Source organism: Rhinolophus sinicus, chromosome 4, assembly GCF_057876585.1.
Source record: "Rhinolophus sinicus isolate RSI-liver-muscle chromosome 4, RSI-T2T, whole genome shotgun sequence".
Classification (NCBI taxonomy): Eukaryota; Metazoa; Chordata; class Mammalia; order Chiroptera; family Rhinolophidae; genus Rhinolophus; species Rhinolophus sinicus.
Genome location: NC_142504.1, coordinates 52,650,098 through 52,675,290, shown reverse-complemented (window position 1 = coordinate 52,675,290; position 25,193 = coordinate 52,650,098). Strand labels below are relative to the sequence as shown.

Here is a 25,193-nt window from a genome sequence, read left to right as displayed (position 1 = left end):
AGACACTGAATGGTTTTGAATGTTTTCTGATAGTTATCTGTCGTTTTCCCTGTTCTGCTGCTTCACAGAATGATAGTATTACCGAGGAGGGGCCGGCTGCCCACTGTGCACAGGAGCCAAATCTAAAACATCGGCTTTGGAAAAAAAGGTTTTTTTTATGCTGAGTTGACCACAGGAGACAGGAGACACTTTTCAAATCTCTTTCCTAGTTTGGGATCTGGACAAGTTTCAAGGGTTAAGGAAATCAGGGTGGCAGGTGGTCGTGTTAACTGCGCAAGTTGTGGTTGGAGGGTTTTGAAACTTGGCCAGTTAGGGTTGAGGGGCAAGAGAAAGCCCACAGGATTTCCAGTCTGGTAGAGTTTGATTGTTTGTTCTATGTTTGTCCATATTTGGTCTGGGCACTGGATCTTCCTTACTGAAGTACCGTGTTTCTCTAAAAATAAGACAATCAGCTCTAATGCATCTTGTGGAACAAAAATTAATGTAAGACCTGGTATTACATTATATTATATTATATTGTCGTTATTATATATATTATATTATATTTATTATATTATTTATATTATATTATATTATATCTAGTCTTATAGTAAAATAAGACTGGGTCTTAATATTAATTTTTGCTCCAAAAGACGCATTAGAGCTGATTGTCCGGCTAGGTCTTATTTTCAGGGAAACACGGTACCTCTCCTTTCTTAATGGGCTCCAGTAGCCACACTTCTATCTGAGTTGCATACACTGAAGGTCCCTGATTCCAGGGTCATCTTGAGGACAGGGGTGGCATGTGTACAGTGCTCTCTGTAAAATAACTCAAGGATTGTATTAATCACCAGTTTGTTTTAAGGGAGCAGAGCCAGTATGCTGTTTCAATAGAGCAGGAAAGCATACCAGTCACTACCTTACCTGGCGTTTCTGAAGCACTGGTTTTAGTTCATTGTCATGATTGAGGGGCAGGTCCGTAGATCTGATTCCACTCCATGGCATGTAGCCAGGGTGGCACCAGTTCTGACATTGGTTGGAGCCTGCCAGCTTCCCTCCCACTCCACAGCCCATTATTATCCTTAGGTTCCAGCCTCATTAGCCTCACATAAAAATGTCTGTGGGATTAATTAGTGGGAACTGCAGGTTTAATCTAACATTCTCTAGCTTATATCTGCATCTGATTCTCTCCTGAAAAAACAATAACTACCTTCCTTGTCTTTGTTGACCTCAGGAAGAATAGTTTTAGCACTCCTCTTGTTAAAGTATTTCTTTACTGCTTTTCTAGTAGAATATGTTATGTGAGATGTAACATAGATTCACTTAGCTGGACTTGAAAGTTACACATATTTTATATAAAACTCAATAGGGATAAAGAAGGCTGAGCCTTTGCTTTTTTAAGTGGCTTAAAACAAAAATCTTTTATTCCCTTACAAAAATTCAAAATTGGAAAATGAAAACATGTCTTACCCGTGTGGTTCCAGCTCAGGGTCTCTTACAAGCTTTCATTCTAGATTTTGGCTGGGGCTGCAGTTATCTGAAGGCTTCAGTGGGGCTGGAGAATCTGCTTCTAAGACGTCTTCTTAATAATAATCCCTCATAAAATATTGAACATTTGAAATGTTTATAAATCACTGTGGTTTAAGTATTATGCTGGTGTGGGATATGGTTTTGAGTTCCAGCTTCAGGAGGAGGTAGAGCTCTTACAGTTGTGCTCTATTTCTTGAAGGTCTTGGTGTGAAAGAATGTCCTAAAGATGATATGAACGGTAATGTCCAAGTTGTAAGACTTGCACTCCGAAGGTGGGATTATTCTGTGTTGGGTTGTGTTCTTAACAATCAATTTATTGATGGAATTTCATGATTGCTTTTCCACTGCGAGGGATGTCTGTCTCATCAAGGTTGCCATGGTAGTTTTGCTGCGTGGATGTTTTGCCCACCTGCAGGGTGCCAGGGTTAACGGTGCCAATAACATGCTCTTCATCCTTCGACTTAGCATTTGATGTCGTTGACGGACTTCTGTGGGAAGGACAGTGTGAATGTAGCTGTTGGGCCAGAGCTCACTGAGTAAATGCATGAACGTTTTGTGAACAACAGAGTAGTCTGTCATCCTGGTGCAGGTGAGCGAATGAAGGAAGAAGTTGGAATTTATGCAGAGATACACATTGTGATAAGCAGTCAAATAAGTAGAATTCACTGAATGCTGAAACAGGCAAGAAAGTCATGGATTTGGTTCAACTCTTTGGTTATCATTGAATAGTTGGCAAGTTTTTCTATGTTGAGTGTTTTGTGAAAGAGCATTCTGATTTCTCCTCTCCCCTGTTCAGTTCTCCAGAAACACATCTGTAGACATTTCTTTCCAAGCACGAAAAGATGTTTAATTATGTGTATATAAAATAAAATTCGGGCCATCTGGAGAACTTTTAAAAAACATTATTAAAGTGGTATTTCTGGATTAAAATAATTTAAAAGAAAAACAGTATATTGTATGAACTACTACAATTAGTTAATTGTAATAAGGGTTTAGTATATGGGTCTTGGTAAAAGTATATGTGTGATAATTTTAAACTGAAGAATCATGATTACACATGTAAATGATATTAAGTCATCTCTTTTAGGTTTCGTAATAGCTTTCTTGACATGCAATTCACATACCATGAAGTTCACCAGTTCAAAGTATACAATTCAGTGGTTTTTAGTATATTTACAGAGTTGTGTAATCATCACCATAATCTAATTTTAGAACGTTTTCATCCAATAAAGAAACCTTGTAACCACTGGCATCACTCCTTGCCCTCTATCCTCCACTTCTCAGCTCTAGCCAACTACTAATCTACTTCATTTTGCTATAAGTTTGCCCATTCTCGATAGTTTTATATCAATTCTGGATATTTTGTGTAAATGGACTCATACAATACATTGCCTTCTTGTCTGGCTTCTTTCATTGGTTTTCTAGATACATCCATACTGTAGTAGGTATCAGTACTTCATTCCATTTTATGGCCTAATCATGTTTCATTGTATGGATATATAATATTTTATTTAGTCATTTATAAGTTGATGAACATATGGGTTGTTTGCTCCTTTTAATTATTATGAATAATGCTGCTGTGAATATTCATGTACCACTTTTTGCGTGGCCATGTATTGTCATTCTTCTTGGGTGTAGAATTGTTGTATTATGTGGTAACACTATGCTAACACTTGAAAGAGTTGTCAAACTGTTTCCAAAGTGACTGCACCATTTTACATTCTCACCAGCAATGTGTGAGTGTCAATTCTCCACATTCTCACCAACACTCACTTCTGTCTGTCTTTGATTGCAGCTATCTGCTCGGTATGAAGTGGTATGCCATTGTTTTCGTTTTCCTTCTCCTGATGACTAATGATGTTGCACATCCTTTCATGTGCTTATTGGCCACTTGCACATATTCTTTGGAGAAATGTCTGTTTGGACTCTTTGCCCATTTTGGGATTGAGCTATTTGTCTTTTTATTATATACAGTTGTAAATTTTTAAAATATATTTTGATACATGTCCCTTAATCTATATGTGATTTGCAAATATTTTCTCCCAATTTGTGAATTGTCTTTTCATTTTAGTAATCGTGTCATTTGAAGTACAAAAGTTTTAATTTTGATGAAGGCCCATTTAATTTTCTTTTTCTTTTGACACCTGTGATTTTGGTGTTATATTTTAGAAATCATTGCCTAATCCAGGGTCATGAAGATTTATGCCTGTGTTTTCTTCTAAGAGTTTTATAGTTTTAACTCTTAAATTTAGTTCTAGAATCTACTTTGAGTTAATTTTTGTGTATGGTGTAAGGCAGGGGTCCAAATTCATTCTTTTGTGTATGGATATCCAGTTGTCCTAGGACTGTTTGTTGAAAAAACTGTTCTTTCGCCATTGTCTTGCCTCTTTGTCAAAAATCTTACGGTAAACCATAAATTTCTAGACTTTCAGTTCTGTTGATCTATGTATCTATTCTTGTGCCAATACACTTTAGGTTATATAGCCACTAATTTTGCTCTAATTATTTATGGTGTGACAAACTTATTAACTGCTTTTCAAACATTTTCATTTTGAGTTCTTTCCTTTAAAAAAGCATGATTTTTTCCTACGTACATTAGAGGCTTAAGAAATATTGGTGTGTAAATGTGTCATCTATTCAGGGACTTGAAACATACAAACTATTGACTTGATTTCTTTGGATTCATTAAAGTTTATTATGTAAATGTGTATTTAGTTAGTAATTAAAAAGTAGTTTATTTAATAAACTATAGTGACTTATTTTTATACAGTTAAATAACTAGAGATTTCCAAAATGTGCACCAACTTGGTATGGTTTGCAGAAATCTCCAGAGAGAGTCCTTCCTTCTGTATGTGTATGGTATGCACTTTTAAAGATCACTTAAGCTGCGCAGTATTGGCATTCGTGTGTTTTGTTTGTTTTAAAATAGATTTATTTAGTTGAAGATATTTCAGGAAATACTTCTGATTTCATTAAGGAGTATGTCTTTGATTTTCAAAACAGAAAAAGACTTTTAGGTGATGAAGAGAGGGGTACAATTGTGAAATGATTATTTTCATCTTGAAGTGTTAAGAGCTCCATTTTTTAGTTATGGCATTTTAGACCTTTGGAAAAGGAGAAAAACAAAGACTACGTTGGTGGGCCCAGTCACAGCTCTGATCATTCCAGCTGCGGGTTTCAGCTAGCACCATAAACTAAGCAGAGCAAGTCTGAAGAGTCCAACATTTAGCAAATGGTGGTAACTTTGCAATAATCATATATTGTAGATACCAAGACCTCTCTAGAGCAGATGGCATGTCATAGGAGGAAAAGGAAGACAAATAATCATGTACCTACCTGAGAGGTTATAACCTGCCTTTGAGGAATAATTTAATGTTTAAAAAAAAAGTTAGAGCAAAGACTAAACAGGTGAAGGTGTAGTGTGGAGTAAAGGCATTCCTAACCCTCGAGAACACCAATCTTCCCTAGACTGACAGCTAAATGAATCTTGCAATTATGTGCCAGCTGCTGTAAAAAATGGTGGAAGTGGCCCAGAGACTAGAAAAATAGTTATGCAGCGTGTTAGATGGGTACTGGACTTATTGGGGGGACCACTTCATAGACTGTAGATGCCTGACCACTGCTCTGTACACCTGAAGCTGAAGCTGAATGATATTGATTGTCAACTATAACTAAATGTATGTGTGTGTACGCGCGCACAGAGTCCCAGAGAGCAGTTTTCAGGCTCTCGGCCTCACGTGGGGAGGTGCTGGCTCGGGTGGTGAACGACCGTCAACTGTGATTAGTTGGCCATCAGCTGTAACCGGTTAGCCAATTGGCTACTGATGTAACTGCGGGTCTGGGTTGATTGGTTGGTTGGTTGGTAGGCAGCGAAGTGAATGGCGGACTGCGGATCGTGTGGCTACTACTGCGTGTGTCTCCCCCCCGGCCTCCAGAGAGAATATAGTGGTGCGACTCCCCTATCTATGGCTCCGTGGGTGCTCCTTTTTGGCCTCACCATAGCCTACATTCTTATGTGGGGAGTGGGACCAGAGGCCCCGCAGGCCGCCCTGCACGACAAATGGAGCAGCAAGTAGGGTCTCCCACAATACAGTGTGTGTGTACATATATATGTGTATATAGTCACAAGATATAAAATACAGCATAGGGAACATAGCCAATGGTATTGTAACAGCTATCTATGATGGCAGAAGGGTAGTAGATTTGTAAGGGGGTTATCACTTTGTGAGGGGTGTAAATCTCTATTCATTATGTTGTTTTGTATATCTGAAACTAATACAAAAAACAAAACAAAAAAAAGGAATCCTACAGTGAAATATTCATGATGTTATGTCATAAGAATATTTGAAAGAGGTGTCTAATTTAATATTTTAATCATTTTGATTTGATTAAAATTTTCGATTCCTTAAAAATATTTTTTAAAAGTAATTAGAACATACATTTCAGAATAGCCCTGTGAAACAGCAGTATAGCAGAGAAAACCTGAAACTGCAGTTTGGCATGTTTTTTGATGTTTCCTTCAAAGGTTCTAGCCTCTCAGGTCTTCAGAGGCCACTCTGTCCACTGTGGGCTGTGGAGAGCAGGCTAGCGCTCTGTTGAGCGTCAAAGTCCAGTTTAGTTTTCAACGCAGCTTCTTAGTAGTTGAATGATGTAGTTAGATTTATGGGCTCCCCTGCTTGACACATGAGCATATATAAAGCTTATTCTAAATTCTGTCTTGTTTCCATGTTGGGGAAAAAAAACAGGAAAAGAAAAAGCACAGTTCTTAAAAGTGCCATTGGAGAGAACTTTCAAACACATGAAGCAATGGATTTTTTTTTAAGCGTAAACTCCTTGTGTAGCAAGAATTCTAATACATGAGCATAGCAATGAGGTTTCTTTAAAAATAAGTCTGCCAAGCAGATCTTATCTGGATTTTTTTTTTTTTAATTGCTTAGCTTTCTCTGTCAGCAGATAAACTTTAGCTTCCTACGACCTTTACCTTTGAACTCCGAAATACACTTCATAATAACTGGTTCTATACTTTGACAAATTATTAAATTGTCGCAGTGCTGGTTGCAGCAGAGTTCATTTTTAGAAATGAGATAGTCAGCTGTTTGGCTCTGTGGTGGGATAGAATGAGGAGACTGGCCACAGGGACAGGTTGCTTCGTAAGCTGGAAAATGTCTCTCAGCAGACGGAGAAAGGACTTGTGTGAATGAAATGAGGAGAATGCCTCACTGTTCAGGGCTGAAGGCTTGTGTCAGATTTTACCAGAAAGGTAGCATCAACTAGCTTCTATATGTTTCCAAGGGAGATTTGCAACAACAAACTGCATTTTGATCCTTTTTGGAAGAAGGTTCAATGGAGCAGCTTTTTGTAGTAATGCAAATCTTTTTAGACTACTCCAGACAGCCCAGTGACCACTAAACATAGAAACATAGCAGCGCTTCCTTATATGTTTGCTTATCTCCTGGGCAGACTGAACTGGGGTTCTTGAGGTGAAAAGGGGATTGAGGTCAGTTATCCCTTTCAGACTGCTGTCCGGTGGATTTCCAGGATGGCGTTTCTGCAAGTGGTCAGCTGTGTGATCTTAGGCAGCACCTACATGCACATGTGTCTCACACATTACTCCACAGGCAACCACCAATTTTATGTCCCAGTGGTTGCACGTTGAACCTTTGTAAATGAATACCTTAATTTCTTCTAGATACTGTGTTATAAATTGTGGTTCCTTTCCTAGAAATTCATTTCATGCTGTAAATATACCGAAATTGATGAAAATTCACCAATTAATAGAAAGTAAGACGGAAATACAACTTTCACAATCATTTTTTATGTATGTAAAACCAAGTTGTAAAATAGCTATACTGTGAAAGTATATTTGGGGTTTTTTTTCTGTATGTGCTGAACTGGCTGAAGTGAAAACTAGAAATCCAGTGATTAAAATAGAAATCATTTTTAGGTTCAAAAATAGGAATTCTCCATTGCTTTCAAAATTAAGTTTATTTGTCCCAAATGTTAACTCCTTTTTGCATGTCGCTGTGCAGGACTGCCAGCATCCTGAGCTGGGCCCACGGCAACCGCGTTTTCTTCAGTGATCCCATGGTTTCATGTCCATCAAAAGCCTGTTGAATTTTCATTAAGTGTTTTGATCCCCCCATTGTTTGTTTGTTGTTTCCTTTTAATTTTCTAATTCAGTGTCACCCAATATTCTTTGTGTGTAAGAGTGACAATTGGAACAAACTAAAAATGTCTAACAATAGTAAATTAGCTATGTCTTGCCCTGCAGGAAAAATCACGAGGAATACACTAACGGTATGAGGACAAAGGTGTTAGAAGTTATTACAGATGTGGGCTGGCGCGAGGTGATTTGGGAGGGTGTAAGGAGGACGGGCTTTGCCCTGGATTGGATGCTGTCAGGAAGCAGGACTAATTCTACCACTGGGTGTAGTAATAAATCCTATCAGGAGGGAGGGAAGATTAAATCAAGGCTGTAGACATAATTGGTGATAAGTCTCTCATGTTAGCCTGGGTAGGATGTTTGGCCATTCTGTGGCTTGGAAAATGTCCGTGTGTGTCTGCAGTCAGACGTGATTATGAAGTGGTGTTTTTGTCCTGATCCTTCATGGTCATGAGCCTAGTCTGACTCTGGTGTTCTGCGAAATTGTTTGTATTCCTCTGGAGAACACCAGGGCTGGTTATGATGTCAGGCCCGTTCCTGGATGTCTGCTTTTCTGTTTTTCAGTTGGAATAATTCAGATGCTCAACATTAGCTAAGTTGATTCTATTGAGGTGTTTTACAAAAATATATGAATGGGCTGATATTCTTTTATTTCCTTGCAGAAAAATGTATGTATATAGCAATATTCATGGAAAGGTATGCAACAAATTAATAGTATCAATATTATATTATTAACAATGTCTGTGCAGTATTAAGAATGTTCTTTCTGTCCCTCACTGGCTTTTCTACATTTTTTTTGTAGTAAACATGCATTACTTTTATAATAATAAAAGAATGCATAAAATAATCTCAACTCTTTGGATCTCTTTAACTTAATATTGTAAATCATATGGAATTCCCTACATTATTGAAGTCTTTTCTTAGCTCAGATATTCTTTAATGGTTACGTAATATTCCATCCTATGGGTCTATTTAATTTTCTTAACTGTTCTCACATTGCTGGACCTTCAGGTTGTGTCTAGTGTTTGCTTATCGTAAATCATGCTGTAAGGAAGCTGGACAGCGTTGGGCATGAACTTTTGTCTTTGCTTCTGAATGGTCCCTAGCACTGATTCCTAGGTTTGGAATTACTGAGTCAAGGATTATGATTATTTTTTAGGCTTTTGATACGTGCTGCCAAGTAATAACTGCATTTCAGAGCACAGACCAGTTTACCCAGCTGTGTGTGAGCGTACCTGTCACTACACCCTATTTGCCAGTTTGGAAGACAAGCAATTAGTTCATTGTTCTATTTGGTAACTTCTTTGAATTATTAGTGATTTTGGACATTTTTATTTATTAGCCACTTACATATGGTCCTTTGTGATTTGTCTGATTGTCTTCTTTGCTCGGGGCAGCTTTTAATATTACCGCAGAAGCCCAGGCGATGAAGACTGTCCATTTGATATTTATTGTCAGTTTGAGCGCAAATTATTGCTGCTTACTGAGTAGCCTGCAGCCTTTTCTCCAATTTTGGCGAAATCTGGAATAATTATTCTTGTTCCCAGGGAGACCTTTATATAAAAGTCATAATGAGACTTTAAACTAAACACTAAAGTGTGTAAAAGAGAAGGAATATATGCTACCACACAGATGTGCAGTCTGTCAAATTCAGGCCAATGTGCCCAGTTAAGGCAGGGTCATCTGACTTGGTTTCTTTTGCAGAGTGTCCTGACCTTTCCCCATTTTGCTTTTCTTCACAGTGAGTGAAGTCCTTGTTCAAATATATAGAGCTGTGTGTGTGTTCATGTGACTTTTTCTGTTACTCAATATTTAGCAGTTTTGTATTTCTTTTTCATATTCTCACTGTGCAAATGTCTCCCTGCAGTCATCTGATTGATAATGTGTAGTTAAAGTTAGATGTATTTGTTCGTCGCAGAGAACATGCATTCACGTTTAATTACCTCGTGGATGACTTCTGTGTTTTCTCTCCTCTGCTGCCAAAGCCTCCAACCTTGAACCCAACCCGGGAAATATAGCCTCAGACAGCAAACTGAAAAACAAACCCAAAAATATTAAGTCTGTGGGATCTGTAATGGAAGACCCCCGCCCCCAGTGGTAAATTTATTTTAAAATTTTATTTCATTTCTGAAATCATGTTTGCAATGCTGTATTTGGGAAATTCTGTTTTTTGTTCCAAATGTTTTATGTTCTCTCTTGATGATGTTTGAAAAAGCTGTGTGTTGAAGTTTGGTACTGAGCCAAAGCCGGAAGCAAGACAAAGGCATGGTGTGTTTCCTGGGGTCTTCCAGGCCGCTCTTGCCTCCAGCAGGATTCAAGCCTTCGTCTGCTGTCAGCAACCAGCTACCATCCCACGTCTTCTCTGTGCGCACTAATTTTTTCTCGTTTGCCTACTTGACTTTTAAAAGTTCATTCCTAATCTTGGGTTTGTAAATCCTTCTGTCCTCCGCACCAGCATTCCCTTTGTCTGATTTTATGGAGAAAAGTCTTATTTGGCATGTTCTAATATGCTGAGTTTTGCTTTTATTTCTTTGTTTCTCTAGTTGATTACCTTGAGCTCCAGCATCTTCTTTGATCGAGCGTTTTATCTTCTGTGGAGTCTTTGTTTCCTCCAAGCCCCTGGATCCTTCCTGTGGGGACACATCTGGTATCAGATGTGCCTGGGGCCTTGCATCCCACCCCAGCCAGCCTTTCCTCCTTTCTTGTCTGCCTCAGAGCAAGCGGTGTTGCTGCTGTTTAGGAAGCCTGGAGGAGTCCAGTGATTTATATACTTGGAAGATCACAAGATGATTAAAAAGGGGCCAGTCATACTCCCTTTCCTCCGTCAGGGAAGAGTGGGTGATGGGTAATGACAGGTGTTGCAACCAGAATCAGCGGCTTTATTACAGCCTGATAGGAATCCCGCCACATGTGAGGGAGATTCTGGGATGTGCGTCTTTACCACTCTGTAGTGTAGGAAAGTGCTGGATAGATTTATCAGCGCAGAACATAGGAGCATAAAGTATATTGCTGGAAATGTGAGGGCTCCTATTGAAATACAAGTACCGAGAGTGCTGACTGCCAGAATGTGGATTTATGGGAAATAGAGCCCTAAAATACTTTCTCCAACAACAACAAGAAAATACACCTTTTGGAGACAGTTTTTCCTCTCTATGTACTTAGCTCCTATGCAGCTCAGATTGCTCTCAGTATTGTGGTAATGACAATTCAGTATTACAGGGTGTGGAAGATGAACCAAACAAATTAACCAGCTGCTTTTAAGGTAATTCCCACAATGACTAACCCTCTAAAATGCTCTGTAGGATATTCGTGCTCAGTAGGTCTCTAGGCAGTTTTATGACTAGAAGGAAGAAATGGATTTTATTAAATGTCAGTGGAATACAGGCAGATAGTTTTGTTGTAGTTACACTAGTGTAGAATGTTTATAAGAAAAGCAGCTTTATCTCTTCTTAAATCACTAAAGCAGGACTTTCCTTGGCATTCCTGCCAGTGTGTTTCTGCTTGAAATTCCCATAGGTTAGGATTAGAAAGCAAATGGAGAGTAGATTGTCTGGTCCTTCCTGCATGAACTTGTATGTCCTACCAAGTGTTATCAGTCGAATCCTGCATGGACAGCAGAGTCCTATTTGGAGTTTCAAAGGACAGTAACAGGAATGATTCCATGACTGCTAGCTGACATTTAAGGATTTATACTATGTGTGGATTGGAAGGTAGGACTCATGAGTAAAGCATAAAGTGGAGTGGAGAGGGAAGGCAGAAACGAGTGCTTCCGGGGCCAGGCAGCGGACGTGGAGGAGAGAAGCTGGCTGGGTGACGCGGCCGGGAGAAGAGGCTGCGGAGGCAGCCCGAGCCTTCTGCAGGCACAGGCACCACTCAGGCCACATGAGAGGCCACCTGCGTCCCTGAAATAAAGGAACTGCATTTCCCTAACTGATAGGGGAAGATTAACCTTAAAAGTCATTTTCACATTTTTGACCAGTGCACAAATTATATTCTCTGGCATTGAGGAAAGAGAAATAGACCAGCATTTCAAGAGTAGGACACGGGATTAGTATGAGTGAGTCCTTTCTCAGAGCGAGGGTGTGTATTAATTACATGAACAGTCACAGGGGTCTTTCCTTAAATTTTTGAGATTAGGGCAGATTCCAGTGTGGGACACACGGGGCATTACTACCTGCAGATGGGCTGAGTAACTGAGGGTTTGAGGAATTGCATAGCTCCTCCTGTAGCAAGCACATTGTGCATACGGACAACGAAGGAAAGAATGAGACTAGGAGACCTGGGAAAGCCTGCTCAGTATCGCCTATTTATTATGTGAAGTGTGAGGTGTGGTCTGTCCCCAGCACATTTTCAGTCTGGGAGACGCAAGGTACAGACATGAATGTCAGTGAACAAGACAGAGTGTGGCACTTGTCATCCCCTGATAGAACCAGCATGACCCTAAAATGTATATAGAACTTGAAATTATGGGGAAATGATTTTACTGACGAAAGAATTCTTCTAAACGATGACCTTCCTAATGTATGTAAGTCTATTTATTTAGTTGTTTTTGCGTTTTGTTTTATTTTGTTTTGTGTTTTTTGCTTATTTTTCATCCACAAAATACAAAGGTGAAGTGATTGAAACCAGTATTGGGAAAGCATCAGGAAATAACACGAGTCCTGTCTAAAATTGTAATGTGATCAGTTAAAATTCGTTTCATTTACAGAAGTTAGCATACTAGCCTCCCCCTATTTTTCTGAGCTCCCACACAGCATGTCGTGTGCCTCCTGTGCTGTAAACATATCACTGAGGGAGAAGCTGCTTTTATTCCATGTCAGAGCAGGACACACAGTGTTTATTTTAGTAGCACCTGGAAACTGGGACTCAGCCATGAAGCGGACTGAATTCAGAATTCTTACGTCTTTCCTTTTCCTCCTGCCCTCTGCTGGAAGTTTTCTTTGGAGCTAGAGCAGGAGACAAAGGGCAGCTGGGTCCTCCTGCCTCAGCTCCTCCCAGAACTGAAAGCGCACCAGCCCTGACAGAAAGGAGCAATGGCAGTGAGTTTGTATTTTGGCTGCAATTGCAGCAAGACTTTATTAATAATTTTCAGAAGTTAATGTTTTATTTAAAAAGTAGTTACACTTTATGTGAATCAATTCCAATACCTATTCAATATGCCTGAAACATTCCTTCAAGTTCCAGTGAATTTTTTATATTGTTTTATTGTTTTTCTTTCAACTATTCCCTTAAGTTATCCCAATTGTAAAAATAAGAGAATGGATTTTTCACCCTATATGTATTAACATTATAAAAATAATTCACGTTTCATGCAGAATGATTATAAAATAGCAATAATAAAAGAAATCAACCATCTAGAGTTAATTATTATTACTTTGTGATATATCTTCAGATTTTTATATATGAATACACATTCATATTTTATTTAAAATTCTTCATATTTAGTACTGTTTTGCAATCTGCCTTTTTATTTAATATGCCATGAACGTCTTTTTATGCTAATAGATGTACATATATAAAATCATTTAAAAATGGAGGCATATGTTCCTATGTCTGACTCTACCACATTTTACTCAGTCATTCCCCAGTTGTTAATCCATTTCTGGCTGTTATAAATAACTTTACATATGTCTTTCCTTACTTGTGTGACTACTACTAGTGTAAATTTCTTAGTGTGGACTTACTAAAGCTTTGAGCCCACAATGCCAAAGGATCCTCCCGAAAGATGGTGGGAGTACTGCTCAGTAGTCTGAGGGGGCCTACTCCCTGTTCACGCGCACGTGCACACACACGGACACACGCATGCATGTGCACGCGCTCACGCACACAGACACATGGACGCACGCACACACGCATGGACACACGCATGCATGCACACTCACACATGCTTACACAAGAAACACATGGACATGTGCACACACATGGACACGCATGCACACACACATGCTCACACAGAGACACATGGACACAGACACATACATGTGTGCACACACGCTCACACACAGACACATGGACGCACACACACACGGACACATGCATGCACACGCACACATGCTCACAGAGAGACACATGGACACGTGCACACACACAGGCACACACATGCATGCACACGCACACAGAGAGACACATGGACACACGCACACATGGACACTCATGCATGCGCATGCGCACACACTTACGCACATACAGACACATGGACACACGGACGCACACATGCACACGCGCACGCTCACACACAGACACATGGACACGCTCACACACACACGGACACACACACGCACGCGTGCACACACCACCCCCCAATGTATGACTTCATTTTCATTCATCTTTGTCAGTTCTTTTTCCCTCATCGGTCAGTTTTAGGACCATTGTTATACTGCTTTGAGTGTTAATTTTATAAAATGTTTTACTGTCTGGAAGGGCAAATCCCTACACATACCCCAAATTGTTTAGTTTAAAAAAAAATTCCTGTTATTCTCACATATTTTCAAGTGCATTTTAGCATTTTAGAAGTTATAGAAATAATTCCTTTGAAATATTCTTTGGACTTGCATGAAAATCATAGGTTAACATAGGAAGTTAGCTCTTCAGTGAGAATTTTGAGTTTTATTATTCAGGAATACAATATATCTTTCTGTTTATTTAGGTCTTGTTTTACATCCCTCAGTAAATTATTTTTGTTTTTGTCATATAGCTAGTATAAGCACATCTGTTTTTGTTCATCATTAAGTTTTAGAGCTGTGGATTTTCCCTTATTTACAGTTTTGATTGCATCCCCTGAAGTTTCAGTTTGTAGTGTTTGTGTTCTTATTTTCAGAATGCTCTGGTTGTAGTCTGATTTCCTTGTTCACTCAAGGATAGAGAATATCTATTTTTTTTATTTCAGTTATTTTTGTTTGTTTTTTTCTTGTTCTTTGTTACTGATTTCTTGCTTAATTTTGTTGTCACCGGAGAACAAGAAAAATTATTTTTAAAGTTCTCTGTTATATGACTGTCTCATTGCTGTGGAGTCAGGAGTGGGACATTTCTCTTATCCCCTAGATAAGTACTGTTGTTTTCAAATACTAAATTTTTCCATATCTCTAGTGTTTTGTTGTTGTTGTTGTCAGTGCATATTTACTGGGAGAAGTCTGTATTCAGGATTCAGAGTTGAAGTTGCTCTGAATTTCTCAGAGATTTTGTGAGAATTTGTCCAAATCTTTTATTGTAAACAATGCTGGGAGAAGGAAGTGTTATGTGTTCGTTTTTGCCTGAATTGGAACACAGTTGTCTGTTGGAAAGATGGCTACCGAAGAATGTGCAGCAGGAAAGTGCTGTGCTTGTTTTAAAAGTCTGCTTCTGTATTTGCTCAGGCAGTCTGAGGTGTGTGCAGGTTCTGCGCACCTCTCCTGACTGCCCGTGCCTGCTTGTTTTCCAAACTGTGTCGCCAAGTGACCATGGGAGTGGCTACTCAGGTGTCAGCTACCAGTGCTGACCAAAGCCTGTGTGACCCTGTGAGCGATTTTCCCTGTGACTCCCCTCACCTCCAGCCTCCACTGCCCTGCGTGTGGGGGTAGTTGGGCATCCTGGCCAGCCAACTACTCCCCAAGGCAAGCTTTTTCTTGTAGTGAGTTGAATTGTGGCCTTCACTGGGGTCTTATTTCTAGTGTATTTAATAGAATTTTTAATTTAAAATTTGGGCCATCTTTAATTTTTCTAGCACAGGTACAGACTGTTTCCTTTAATACTGGGTCAGTCATCTGTGGTGGGAAGTGGTGAGGGAGAGGGACTTGATGCCATGTGCTACCTGACTTTGCTCCTGGCCGCCAACCCACCGTCCCTCCTCCAGCAGGGGTTACGGAGCCCGCCCAGCCTTGTGCGGGTCACCTCCATCTGATCCAGGCCACAGATGGTAGACGAGCATTTCAATCTTATCAATTCCGTATGTTTAACATAATTGTTTTTAGCCACCTATCTTTAGTGGAGTGTGTTAGCAGAACCTGTCGTCTCAGGCTTTCTCCGCCTTTCCCTAATTTCAAACCTATCCTGTCACAAAATACTGAGCACATTCCGTGACCTCCGTGGCTCTTCAGGAGAGGCTGAATCACAGAGGATGGACCCAAGGATCTCTAACTGGAGGCAGGCGACACGGTGGTAGTGATTTCTTACTTAGAACCTGGGCTGAGAGAGGACTTGGTGTGTCAGAAGGTCGTTGAGAGTGTAGAGGATCCCCTGTGTCTCTCCTACCTCTACCTACCGGCCAGGTCGGCAAAGCCCTGTCCCCTCTACCTGCCGGCCAGGTCGGCAAAGCCCTGTCCCCTCTACCTGCCGGCCAGGTCGGCAAAGCCCTGTCCCCTCTACCTGCCGGCCAGGTCGGCAAAGCCCTGTCCCCTCTACCTGCCGGCCAGGTCGGCAAAGCCCTGTCCCCTCTACCTGCCGGCCAGGTCGGCAAAGCCCTGTCCCCTCTACCTGCCGGCCAGGTCGGCAAAGCCCTGTCCCCTCTACCTGCCGGCCAGGTCGGCAAAGGCCTGTCCCCTCTACCTGCCGGCCAGGTCGGCAAAGCCCTGTCCCCTCTACCTGCCGGCCAGGTCGGCAAAGCCCTGTCCCCTCTACCTGCCGGCCAGGTCGGCAAAGCCCTGTCCCCTCTACCTGCCGGCCAGGTCGGCAAAGCCCTGTCCCCTCTACCTGCCGGCCAGGTCGGCAAAGCCCTGTCCCCAGTCTCCTCTATGGGCTATGTGAGGACACCTTCGTTTTCCATGAATAGGAGGACTGCAGATACTTCTGGCGTTTAAAAGTGACCACACTCTGCTTTTTGTGTGTGTGAAGATGGACACTGTTTAATTCTAGGTTTTTCGTTTTCTTTTAATTGTGCCCCTGAAGATATATAAAAAGTACAAGTAAAATGTGAATTTACTCTCTTTGTCCTATTACCTATTTTTCCCCTCTTTGTTTGGGGTGGGAAGGGACACATAATATAGTAAGATAAATAGAAATTGACTCTGATGATAGGAATTTCAAAAATTCTGTTATGGAATCTGTTGTCAGCATTTCCTTTTAAACAGTAAACGTGTTCAGTATTACATGTCTGAAGTTACATATTTTAAGTTTACACATTGTATAAATTATATCTTATACATATTAAGTTACATATTGCATAAATGTCTTTTATTAAAGGACTTAAATTGGCTATATCAAGATAAAGGTATATTCTTGTAGCCTTAATAATACATGAATTACTAGAACCACATCGTCACCAGTCTTAGAGGTTTTGATGAATTATATTTAATAATAAATTTTATCCAGCAGATTTTTTATTATGGCTTCTTCTCTTTAAAGACCCTAGCTACCCTCAACTTTTTAAAGAAGTTTAATCCTAAAGTAAATTTCTTATTTTATGACATGGATTACTGCTCAAACATCATTGTTAAATTATTTTTCTTGGGTTGAAGAAAAAACAGACTGCTTCTAACTATTGTTGTTTAATCGGTAACTGATATCTTACTTACGTGGAAAAATGTATGAAGTTTTGATTTCCCGGTTTGTAAAACAAATTAATTCCTAGGCAATCAGTTGAAGAACATTTTGTGATACAAACCTTTTGACTGACTAATGGGTATTATACGCCATGAATTTTGGTATTTTGGTGCCATCTTGTGGCTTGACTTTATAGTAACTTCTCACTGAAATAAATTTAAACAAGTGTCCTGGGCAGGATAAAATGTAGTGGGAATTCTTTCCAAAATGCAAATTATGTACCACTGTAAGTTTGTATAAAAAATATTGAGCATAACTTGTCATTTGGTCAACAGACAGGCAGAAATAGTAAGGAAGGATGCTAACACATGCTTCTCAGCTGCTAAAGTTCTGTTTTTATGGTGTGTGTCCCTAGTTGCTGCTGTTCGAACGGTCTTGGATGAGCAGATGGAAGTCTTCTGTTCTGCACGAAGGGGAAGGGCACATAAGGAGTGTGAAGTGGAGAGGCCACCTGATTGCCTGGGCCAATAACATGGTAAAGCACGTCTCCGTCTTCCCAGTGCTTCTTTAGGGCCAAAAGAGTGGCTGGACCGAGAGGGCTCTTACAAAGGGAGAAGGTGCCACTTGCTGCGGTGGTTGTTTCTACAAGATACAAATGGTGATTGGTATCATACCTGGAAGGTTAAAGAAATTAGATTGCTCTTGGCTTTCATAATAGTGTCATTCCCAACATATTCTGGACTCTATTTCAGAGGAAGAAACCCAAGGCATGGAGAATAGCCAAGAAAATGAAAAGGCATCTTAATAATTGAAGGGCTGCACTGGGAAAAGTACCATTTGCCTATTAGCCAAGGGCAAGTAGCATTGATATGAAACAGGTGCAGGATATTACTGATTTCGTTTTTACTCCCAGTGTAATCACAGGCAAAAAATAGTGCTGCCTTTTAAAAAGTAGGTCATAATTTTTGGTAGTCCACTTACTTAAATTTTACTCAATCTGAGTTAGAGCAAGGAGAAACTTTAAAAATTGTCTTTTTGATAACGCATATCTTTTGGAATTTCAAGGTATAACTTACTAAATTCATTCTATTCCATTTTAAATGGTAGAAATTTCCTAGAATCTACCTTGCTCTTCAGGACTTTCTCACTTTTCCTGGGTCACAGTAAAGGTAAACGAACGTGTGGACCCTTGGTTTATTTTTTGTTAGCTGCTTGCTTGGTGTTTCCATTTGAGTACTTTAAGTGTCAGTTGTCATTTTCTTTACACAGTAGATTTTCAGTTTCAAAGTGTTTCTCAAAAACAAACTTCATTTTTGTAGTGGAATGATACAGTTAGAAATGTTACTTCTGTTACTTATCAGTGTCATTTTGGAAATGCAGTTGTTTGACATTTGTTCATTTCACATTTGTGTTGCATTTGAGCCGCTGGTACAATCCACTAATAAAATCTCTTTTGTCCGGAAAGAGGTATACAAGTTTCTCTTGTGGGGGTTCTGTGGGGACAGAGTCCCAGAGTGCATTTTCCAGGCTCTTTGAGTCACGTGGAAAGGTGCTGGCTCGGTTATTAGATGGCCATCAGCTGTAATCAGATGGTCATTTGCTGTGGCTGGATGGCCATCAGCTGTTACCAGTGAGCCATTAGCCACTAATATAACTGCCGTGGCTACGCGGGCAGGTTGGTTGGTTGGCAGAGAAGCAGGCAGCAGATTGTGCATCATGTGGCTCTTGCTCCTGTATCTCCAACCAGCCGCCAGCGAGAATATAGTGGTGTGAACCCCCTACCCATGGCTCCGTGGGTGTTCCTTTTTGACCTCATCATGTCCTGCGTTCTTATGTGGGGAGCGGGAGCAGAGAGCCTGTGTGACAGGTTCTCACGGGTTTGTGTGGAGCAGGAGCGGTTTCCTTGGCGAGGCTCCCAGGAGGGCTCAGTACACACCAACAGTGCTTGGCACTGCTGGTTGTCGTGCGCGTAGTGGTGGCCGTTAATAAATTTTCCTTTCCTTTTCTTCTCCTGAGTAGAGGATGCTTAATGCTGTTTTATTTTGCAGGGTGTGAAGATTTTCGACATCACCTCAAGGCAGAGAATCACCAATGTGCCCCGGGATGACATAAGTCTTCGCCCAGATATGTATCCCTGCAGCCTCTGCTGGAAGGACAGTGTGACACTGATCATCGGCTGGGGGGCATCTGTCAAGGTGTTTTTGCTTGTCTCTATAATAAGTCCATGTTGTTACGGATCCACTGAGGATGGGCCAAAGGAACATGGTTTCTTGAAAGACTTCTTGGAATCAAAATATTTTCACCTAAACATTATTGTCATGTGACAATAACATTTAACGCTCAATTCTTTTCAGATGAGTAAGTTTTAAGCTACAGCCTTTCTTTTCTGTGCCATGCAAAACAAATTGTGAGATATGCTGTTTTCAGAATGGTGCTGCCTTTTTTTCTTAAGCTTTTTTTAAATTTCCCATCATCCAGTTGGCCTTGGCTGTTTATAGAACATGTGGTTAGTTTTGTTCGTTCATCAAGTTTTCCTTTTTCTATTGTTCTGTTTCTCTTAGCTTTGACCCTTCTTCATTAGAGATGATGGCAGAAAAAGAAGGATAAAATGAAATTACCCTGCTTGCTTGATAGTAATATGATGAAGCAGAGGCCTAAACTTATTATCCGTAAGATTTGGGACTGTTTTGTGGCATATGACTATCTGCCTTTTAGGTTAAAGCCTGAGTAAATGAAATGTAGCTATTCTACAAAAGGCCCAAAGCTCATTCACATTTATTTACTGTGTAGCAGTGCTTGTGTGGGGACAGAGCCAGGAGTGCAGTTTCCAGGCTCTCGGCCTCACATAGAAAGGTGCTCACACTCGGGTAGTAAACGGCCATCAGCTGTGATTAGATGGCCAGGTGCTGTGGCTAGTTGGCCGTCAGCTGTAACCAGTGAGCCACTGGCCACAAATATAAATGCTGTGGCTACGCTAACAGCAAATTGGGGCTAGCAAGAAGATGGTGCCTGAGCTAGCAAGCGCGGACTACTGCAGCTAGCAAGTGAGGTTGATTGGCAGAGAGAAGTGGATGGCAGGTTGCGGATAGTGTGGTGCCTGCTTCTTGTGTCTCCAACCCAGCCGCCAGCGAGTGGTATGACATAGTGGTTTGACTCCCCTATCTATGGCTCCATTGGTGTTCCTTTTGCCTCATTATATCCTGCGTTCTTATGTGGGGAGCAGGACCAGAGACCCCACATGACTCCCTGCATGACAAATGATGCAGCGAGCAGGGTACATACGGTGCCGGCCAAAGCTCCCCGAAGGGCAGTGGAGCAATTTGTGCATATGAACACTCACTCTCAGGAAGACCAGGAGGAGTAGCTACCGGAGAGCTGGACCCCGTGGAGGGGTGGAAAGATGTGGATGGTTCTCCAACCAGCAGAGGCTGGAGAAAGCGAAGGTCATTGCGACCCTGTGGGCTGGGAAGTGCTTGCTGAGGCAGCCTGGATGCAGGACTTGTAGTCCCAGGAGGAAACGCTTGCTGAGTCCTCCGTGGGAGATGAAGGTGAGGTCAAGGTCGTCCTTCACCCCCAGGTTGGGGAGGACTTGGAGCCCTCGCCCTGTGGAGAGGGCACACATTGTGAGGCTAACACACAGCCCTGGAGAATGACTATGGACTATGGAGAATGGGCTCCTGTGGGGACAGAGCCCCAGAGATTAGTTTACAGGCTCTCGGCCTCACATGGAGGGGTGCTGGCTCTGGTGGTGGATGGCCGTCGGCTGTGGCCGGTTGGCTGATTGGCCCCTGGTATAACTGCTGCGGCTACGGAGGAGGGCCGAGGATTGCCGAAGAGCCGAGCAGAGCGGAAGAGAGGGGAGGAACAGAGTCGAGAGAGTGGAGAGTCGTCGGTTGGTTGGTTGGCGGAAAGGCGGAAGGCAGGTCGCGCGTCCAGTGGGCCCAGCCTCCAGTGAGACTATAGTGGTATGACTCCCCTACCTATGGCTCCGTGGGTGTTCCTTTTTGGCCTCACCATATCCTGCGTTCTTGTGTGGGGAGCGGGAGCAGAGACCCAGCAGGCTGCCCCGCCTGAAAAATGGCGCAGCGAGCAGGGTCTCCCGCATGACAGCTCCATCCCTAATTTAATGGACCACTTGATTGTTTGCTTGGGAACGTACCCCCATGTAGTAGAATTGGCGGATGTTTGCTTTTGTGTCTTGACTGGCCGCCGTTGAGAATTTGTGAGAACCCTGGCTGAACCCAGGAAGACTGGCTGTGCCCAGAGAGAGTGGCAGTGCCCTGAGAAACCCTGGCTGTGCCTGGAGAGACTGGTGGTACCCTAAGAAGCCCAGGAAGTCTGGCTGTGCCCAGAAGCACTGGTGGTGCCCTGAGAAACCCTGGCTGTGTCCGGGAAGACAGGTGGTACCCTAAGAAGCCCAGGAAGTCTGGCTGTGCCCAGAAGTACTGGTGGTGCCCTGAGAAACCCTGGCTGTGCCCAGAGAGCCTGGCTGTGTCCAGGATATTGCATTCACCTCCAGGCTCCTCGCACAGGGCACCTCGCAGAAGTCGCTTGTCGCACAACTTGTGAGGCGAGACCCTGTAGGGGTGGAGTGTGGGGACAGAGCCAGGAGTGCAGTTTCCAGGCTCTCGGCCTCACATAGACAGGTGCTGGCTCAGGTAGTAAATGGCCATCAACTGTGATTGGATGGCCATCAGCTGTGGCTAGTTGGCCGTCAGCTGTAGCCAGTGAGCCATTGGCCACTAATATAACTGCTTTGGCTACGCTAGCAGCAAATGGGGGCTAGCAAGAAGATGGTGGCTGAGCTAGCAAGCAGCAGTGTGTGGATTGCAGATTGCAGAGAAGCGGACAGCAAGTAGCGGATAGTGTGGTTCCTACTTCCTGTGTCTCCAACCCAGCCGCCAGCGAGACTATAGTGGTATGACTCCCCTACCTACGGCTCCGTGGGTGTTCCTTTTTGGCCTCACCACGTCCTATGTGCTTATGCAGGGAGCAGGACCAGAGACCCTCTGTGACTCCCTGCATGACAGCTTGTCTTACATTAGATACTTCAGAGACAAAAGTGGTTTACTTCCTTTTGAAAATATATAGCTTAACCTAAACAAAATAAATTAAAAATTAGCTGAGGTAAAAGTGGTGTGAGAAGGTATCATGTCAGTGGTCTAATGAGAGAGCTCAGGCTTTGGAGTCATACAGACTTGGGGTCAATTCCAGCTTCTCTGTTCACTTTCTGTGTGATGCTAGGACTTAGTCTTCTCATCCCCAAAATGGGAGTGCCAATCACTCTCACATCATAAGTTTTGTGGGGGATTAAATGAGGTAATGCACATGAAGAGGTTAGCACAGAATCTGACATATTGTGCTTACTAAATATTAGCTGTCATTATTATGTCAAGAAAGAAACCCGGATACTTAAAATTTACTCCTCTCTGGAAAAGGAAAGCATGAAAATCATTAATGCAGTGTCTCTTATTACCAAAACGAGCATAGTCAGCTTGGGGTTAGGCCTTCCTGGCCGCCAAAGAAAGCAAGTCCTAGTTCCTGCAACCTGGAAACATTATATGGTAGAAGATGTGACTCACTGAGGATCTTGAGGTGGGGCGATCATCTGCGTCATCTGGGTCATAAATGCAGTCACACGTGTCCCAACAGATGGGGGGAACATTGTGACCATGGAGGCAGATTGGAGTGATGTGGCCGATGAACGCAGGCAGCCACCGGGAGACGGAGGAGGCCGGATTCTAGATTCTCCCCTGAGCTTCCGGGAGGAGTGCAGTGTGGGCCTGCCCACACCTTGACTTGGCCCAGTAGCGCTGATTTCAGACTTCTAGCCTATGGAACTATGAAAGAATACATTTCTGTTGTATTAAAGTTTTAAACCCCCAAGTTTGTGGTGAATCTGTTACAGCAGCCACAGGAACTAATGTATTTTGTGCCCAGATTACAGTCCAACTCATGATTTTTCATGTCAGATGTTTCATTTTGGAAAGCCCTTGTCTTCAGACTCAATTGGTAATATGCTGAGCTGCTGCTCAGTAGAGAATCTTACTGTCGTTCTGTGGAGGGAAGAGAATGGAGGACATAATCTTTCTTTTCAACAGAGAGCAGTCTTATTGGTGAGCAACAACCACCACAGCGTAGTGAAGTGTGTGATCGAGCTAACCGTTTCTTTCTTTCCTCCTTCCTTTCTTTGTTCCTTCCTTTTTCCTTCCCTTCTTCCTTCCTTCCTTCCTTCCTTCCTTTTTTCCTCTCATTCGTACAATATTTACCAAGTTCCTGCAGTTGCCAGGCAGTGTTCTAGGGTTGCAGATACAAATATAAATAAATGGATGAATTCCCTCCTCGGGGTAAATTTACATTCTAGTGAGGGAAAATGGACAAGTAAGTAAATATACCATGTTGATGGTGGTGAATATTAAGGAGAATAAACAGGAAAATGGGGAATGGTGATGAGGGTGGATGCCATTTAATACACGGTGTTCCAGGGAAGACATCTTTCATAACTAATGTGTCATCTGGCAGAGATGTGGAGGGAGGAAGCCATGCAGCTGTGGGCAAGGGGTGTCTGCAGTGGGAGCAGCCGGGCAGAATCCTTGGGGCAAGAGTGTGGTCGACGTGTCTTTGTGGAACGTAAAGGAAACCATTATGGCCAGAGTGGATGGAACAGGTGTGGAGAAGACGGACAGAAGATGACACTAGAGAGCCATGTGTAGGTGTGTTGGAGTGAGCTGGAAGCCAGCAGAGGGCGTTGAGCAAGTTAAATGGCCTCACTGGGACTGTGCGGAGGTCACTCTGGTTGCTGCGCGGAGCTAAGCAGCACAGGTGCAGGAAGAGTGGACACTGATTAGGAAGCTACTTCCATTACCTCAGTCAAAGGAGGTGTCTAGACCCGGTGCGGTCTGTACGGAATCACTGGATTCTGGGTCTATTTTGAGGGTAGACCCCACAGGATCTATTTTGAGGGTAGACCCCCACAGTCTCGTTCATGGTTTGATGTAGAATGTAAGGAAAAGGGAGAAGTCAACGGTGTCCCCCTTTTTTTTTTAACCTGAGGGAAAAAAATACCTTTTACTGAAATGGGAAAGACTGCTGATGAAGAATGCTTAGAGGGGAAAATTCAGTAGTTGTTTTGTTTGTGTCCACTTGACATGCCTGCCAGGTATGTGAGTGGAGAAGGGGAGGAAATTCGATTAAGCAAACTAGTGCTGGTGGCTGAGAACCTACCTGTCAGTGCACAGGGCTCCTGAATTCATCGATCTGCTCTTATGCAGGATGCGAGCTAAGAGTAGCTTCACTGTTCACACCTGCTGCCCGATCTGTGGCGCAGGTACAGGGGTGATAGTTCGGACCACACAACTGAGGAGGGTAGAGCCTGGGCCCTACTGCCAGTGCCGGGTGTCCTTGTCTGCAGAGAGGTTGTGGCACGGCCAGAGACGTGAGGTCACATGGCACAAGTTCACTTCCTCCAGGAAGCCTGCCTTCCTGCCAGTAGATGCCCCTGCTCTGTCCTTCCATCACACTTGACTAAAATGCCTTATTTAATTGTGTGCCTTAACCTTCCTAAGATTTTACAAAATCCTTCACTTAGGAATGGTGCCAGAGTTGCTCAGAAGCACTAGTCAGTATATGTGTATCCATACATGCACACACATGCACACGCACATTTATTCATACATTCTACTATCACACTTCAAACCCTTGAAGCACTGCTCCTTGTATACTTCTATTAGCTCGTGAAAACAGTATTCCTTTGGCATTGTGGAGAGTGCCTGTTAGTTTCCCGAACAAGTGTGGACAGAGTGAATAACATTAGATCAAAGTCTAACAGAAGGAGAAGGAAGTTGGGGAACAGGAAATTGAGATGAACGGGAGACGAATGACAAAGCAATCAAGGGGGAAATAGCTGGGCACTTTTAAGTAAATGCCTATACTTCCACAGTCACGGGATCAAGCGTGTCAGAGAAAGTGGGTACTGTCACATGGTCACTGTTGCTGGACAGCAGTTTGGGTGTGTGTATTAAACAAACCAAACAAAACCTTGTAAGAGTGTACATTCCCATTGACCTAT

At 42.4% G+C, this 25,193-nt stretch overlaps 1 protein-coding gene across 2 annotated transcripts in view; it reads left to right on the top strand.

The window, feature by feature from the left end:
- VPS41 (VPS41 subunit of HOPS complex) overlaps positions 1-25,193 on the top strand; it is a 171,644-nt gene that overhangs the window by 74,966 nt on the left and 71,485 nt on the right. For both annotated transcript variants that reach the window (XM_019710243.3, XM_074340530.2), the window contains 2 exons: positions 17,541-17,660; positions 19,174-19,320. In XM_019710243.3, the coding sequence (XP_019565802.1) occupies positions 17,541-17,660; positions 19,174-19,320 (267 nt within the window). The remainder of the gene's footprint in view (positions 1-17,540; positions 17,661-19,173; positions 19,321-25,193) is intronic.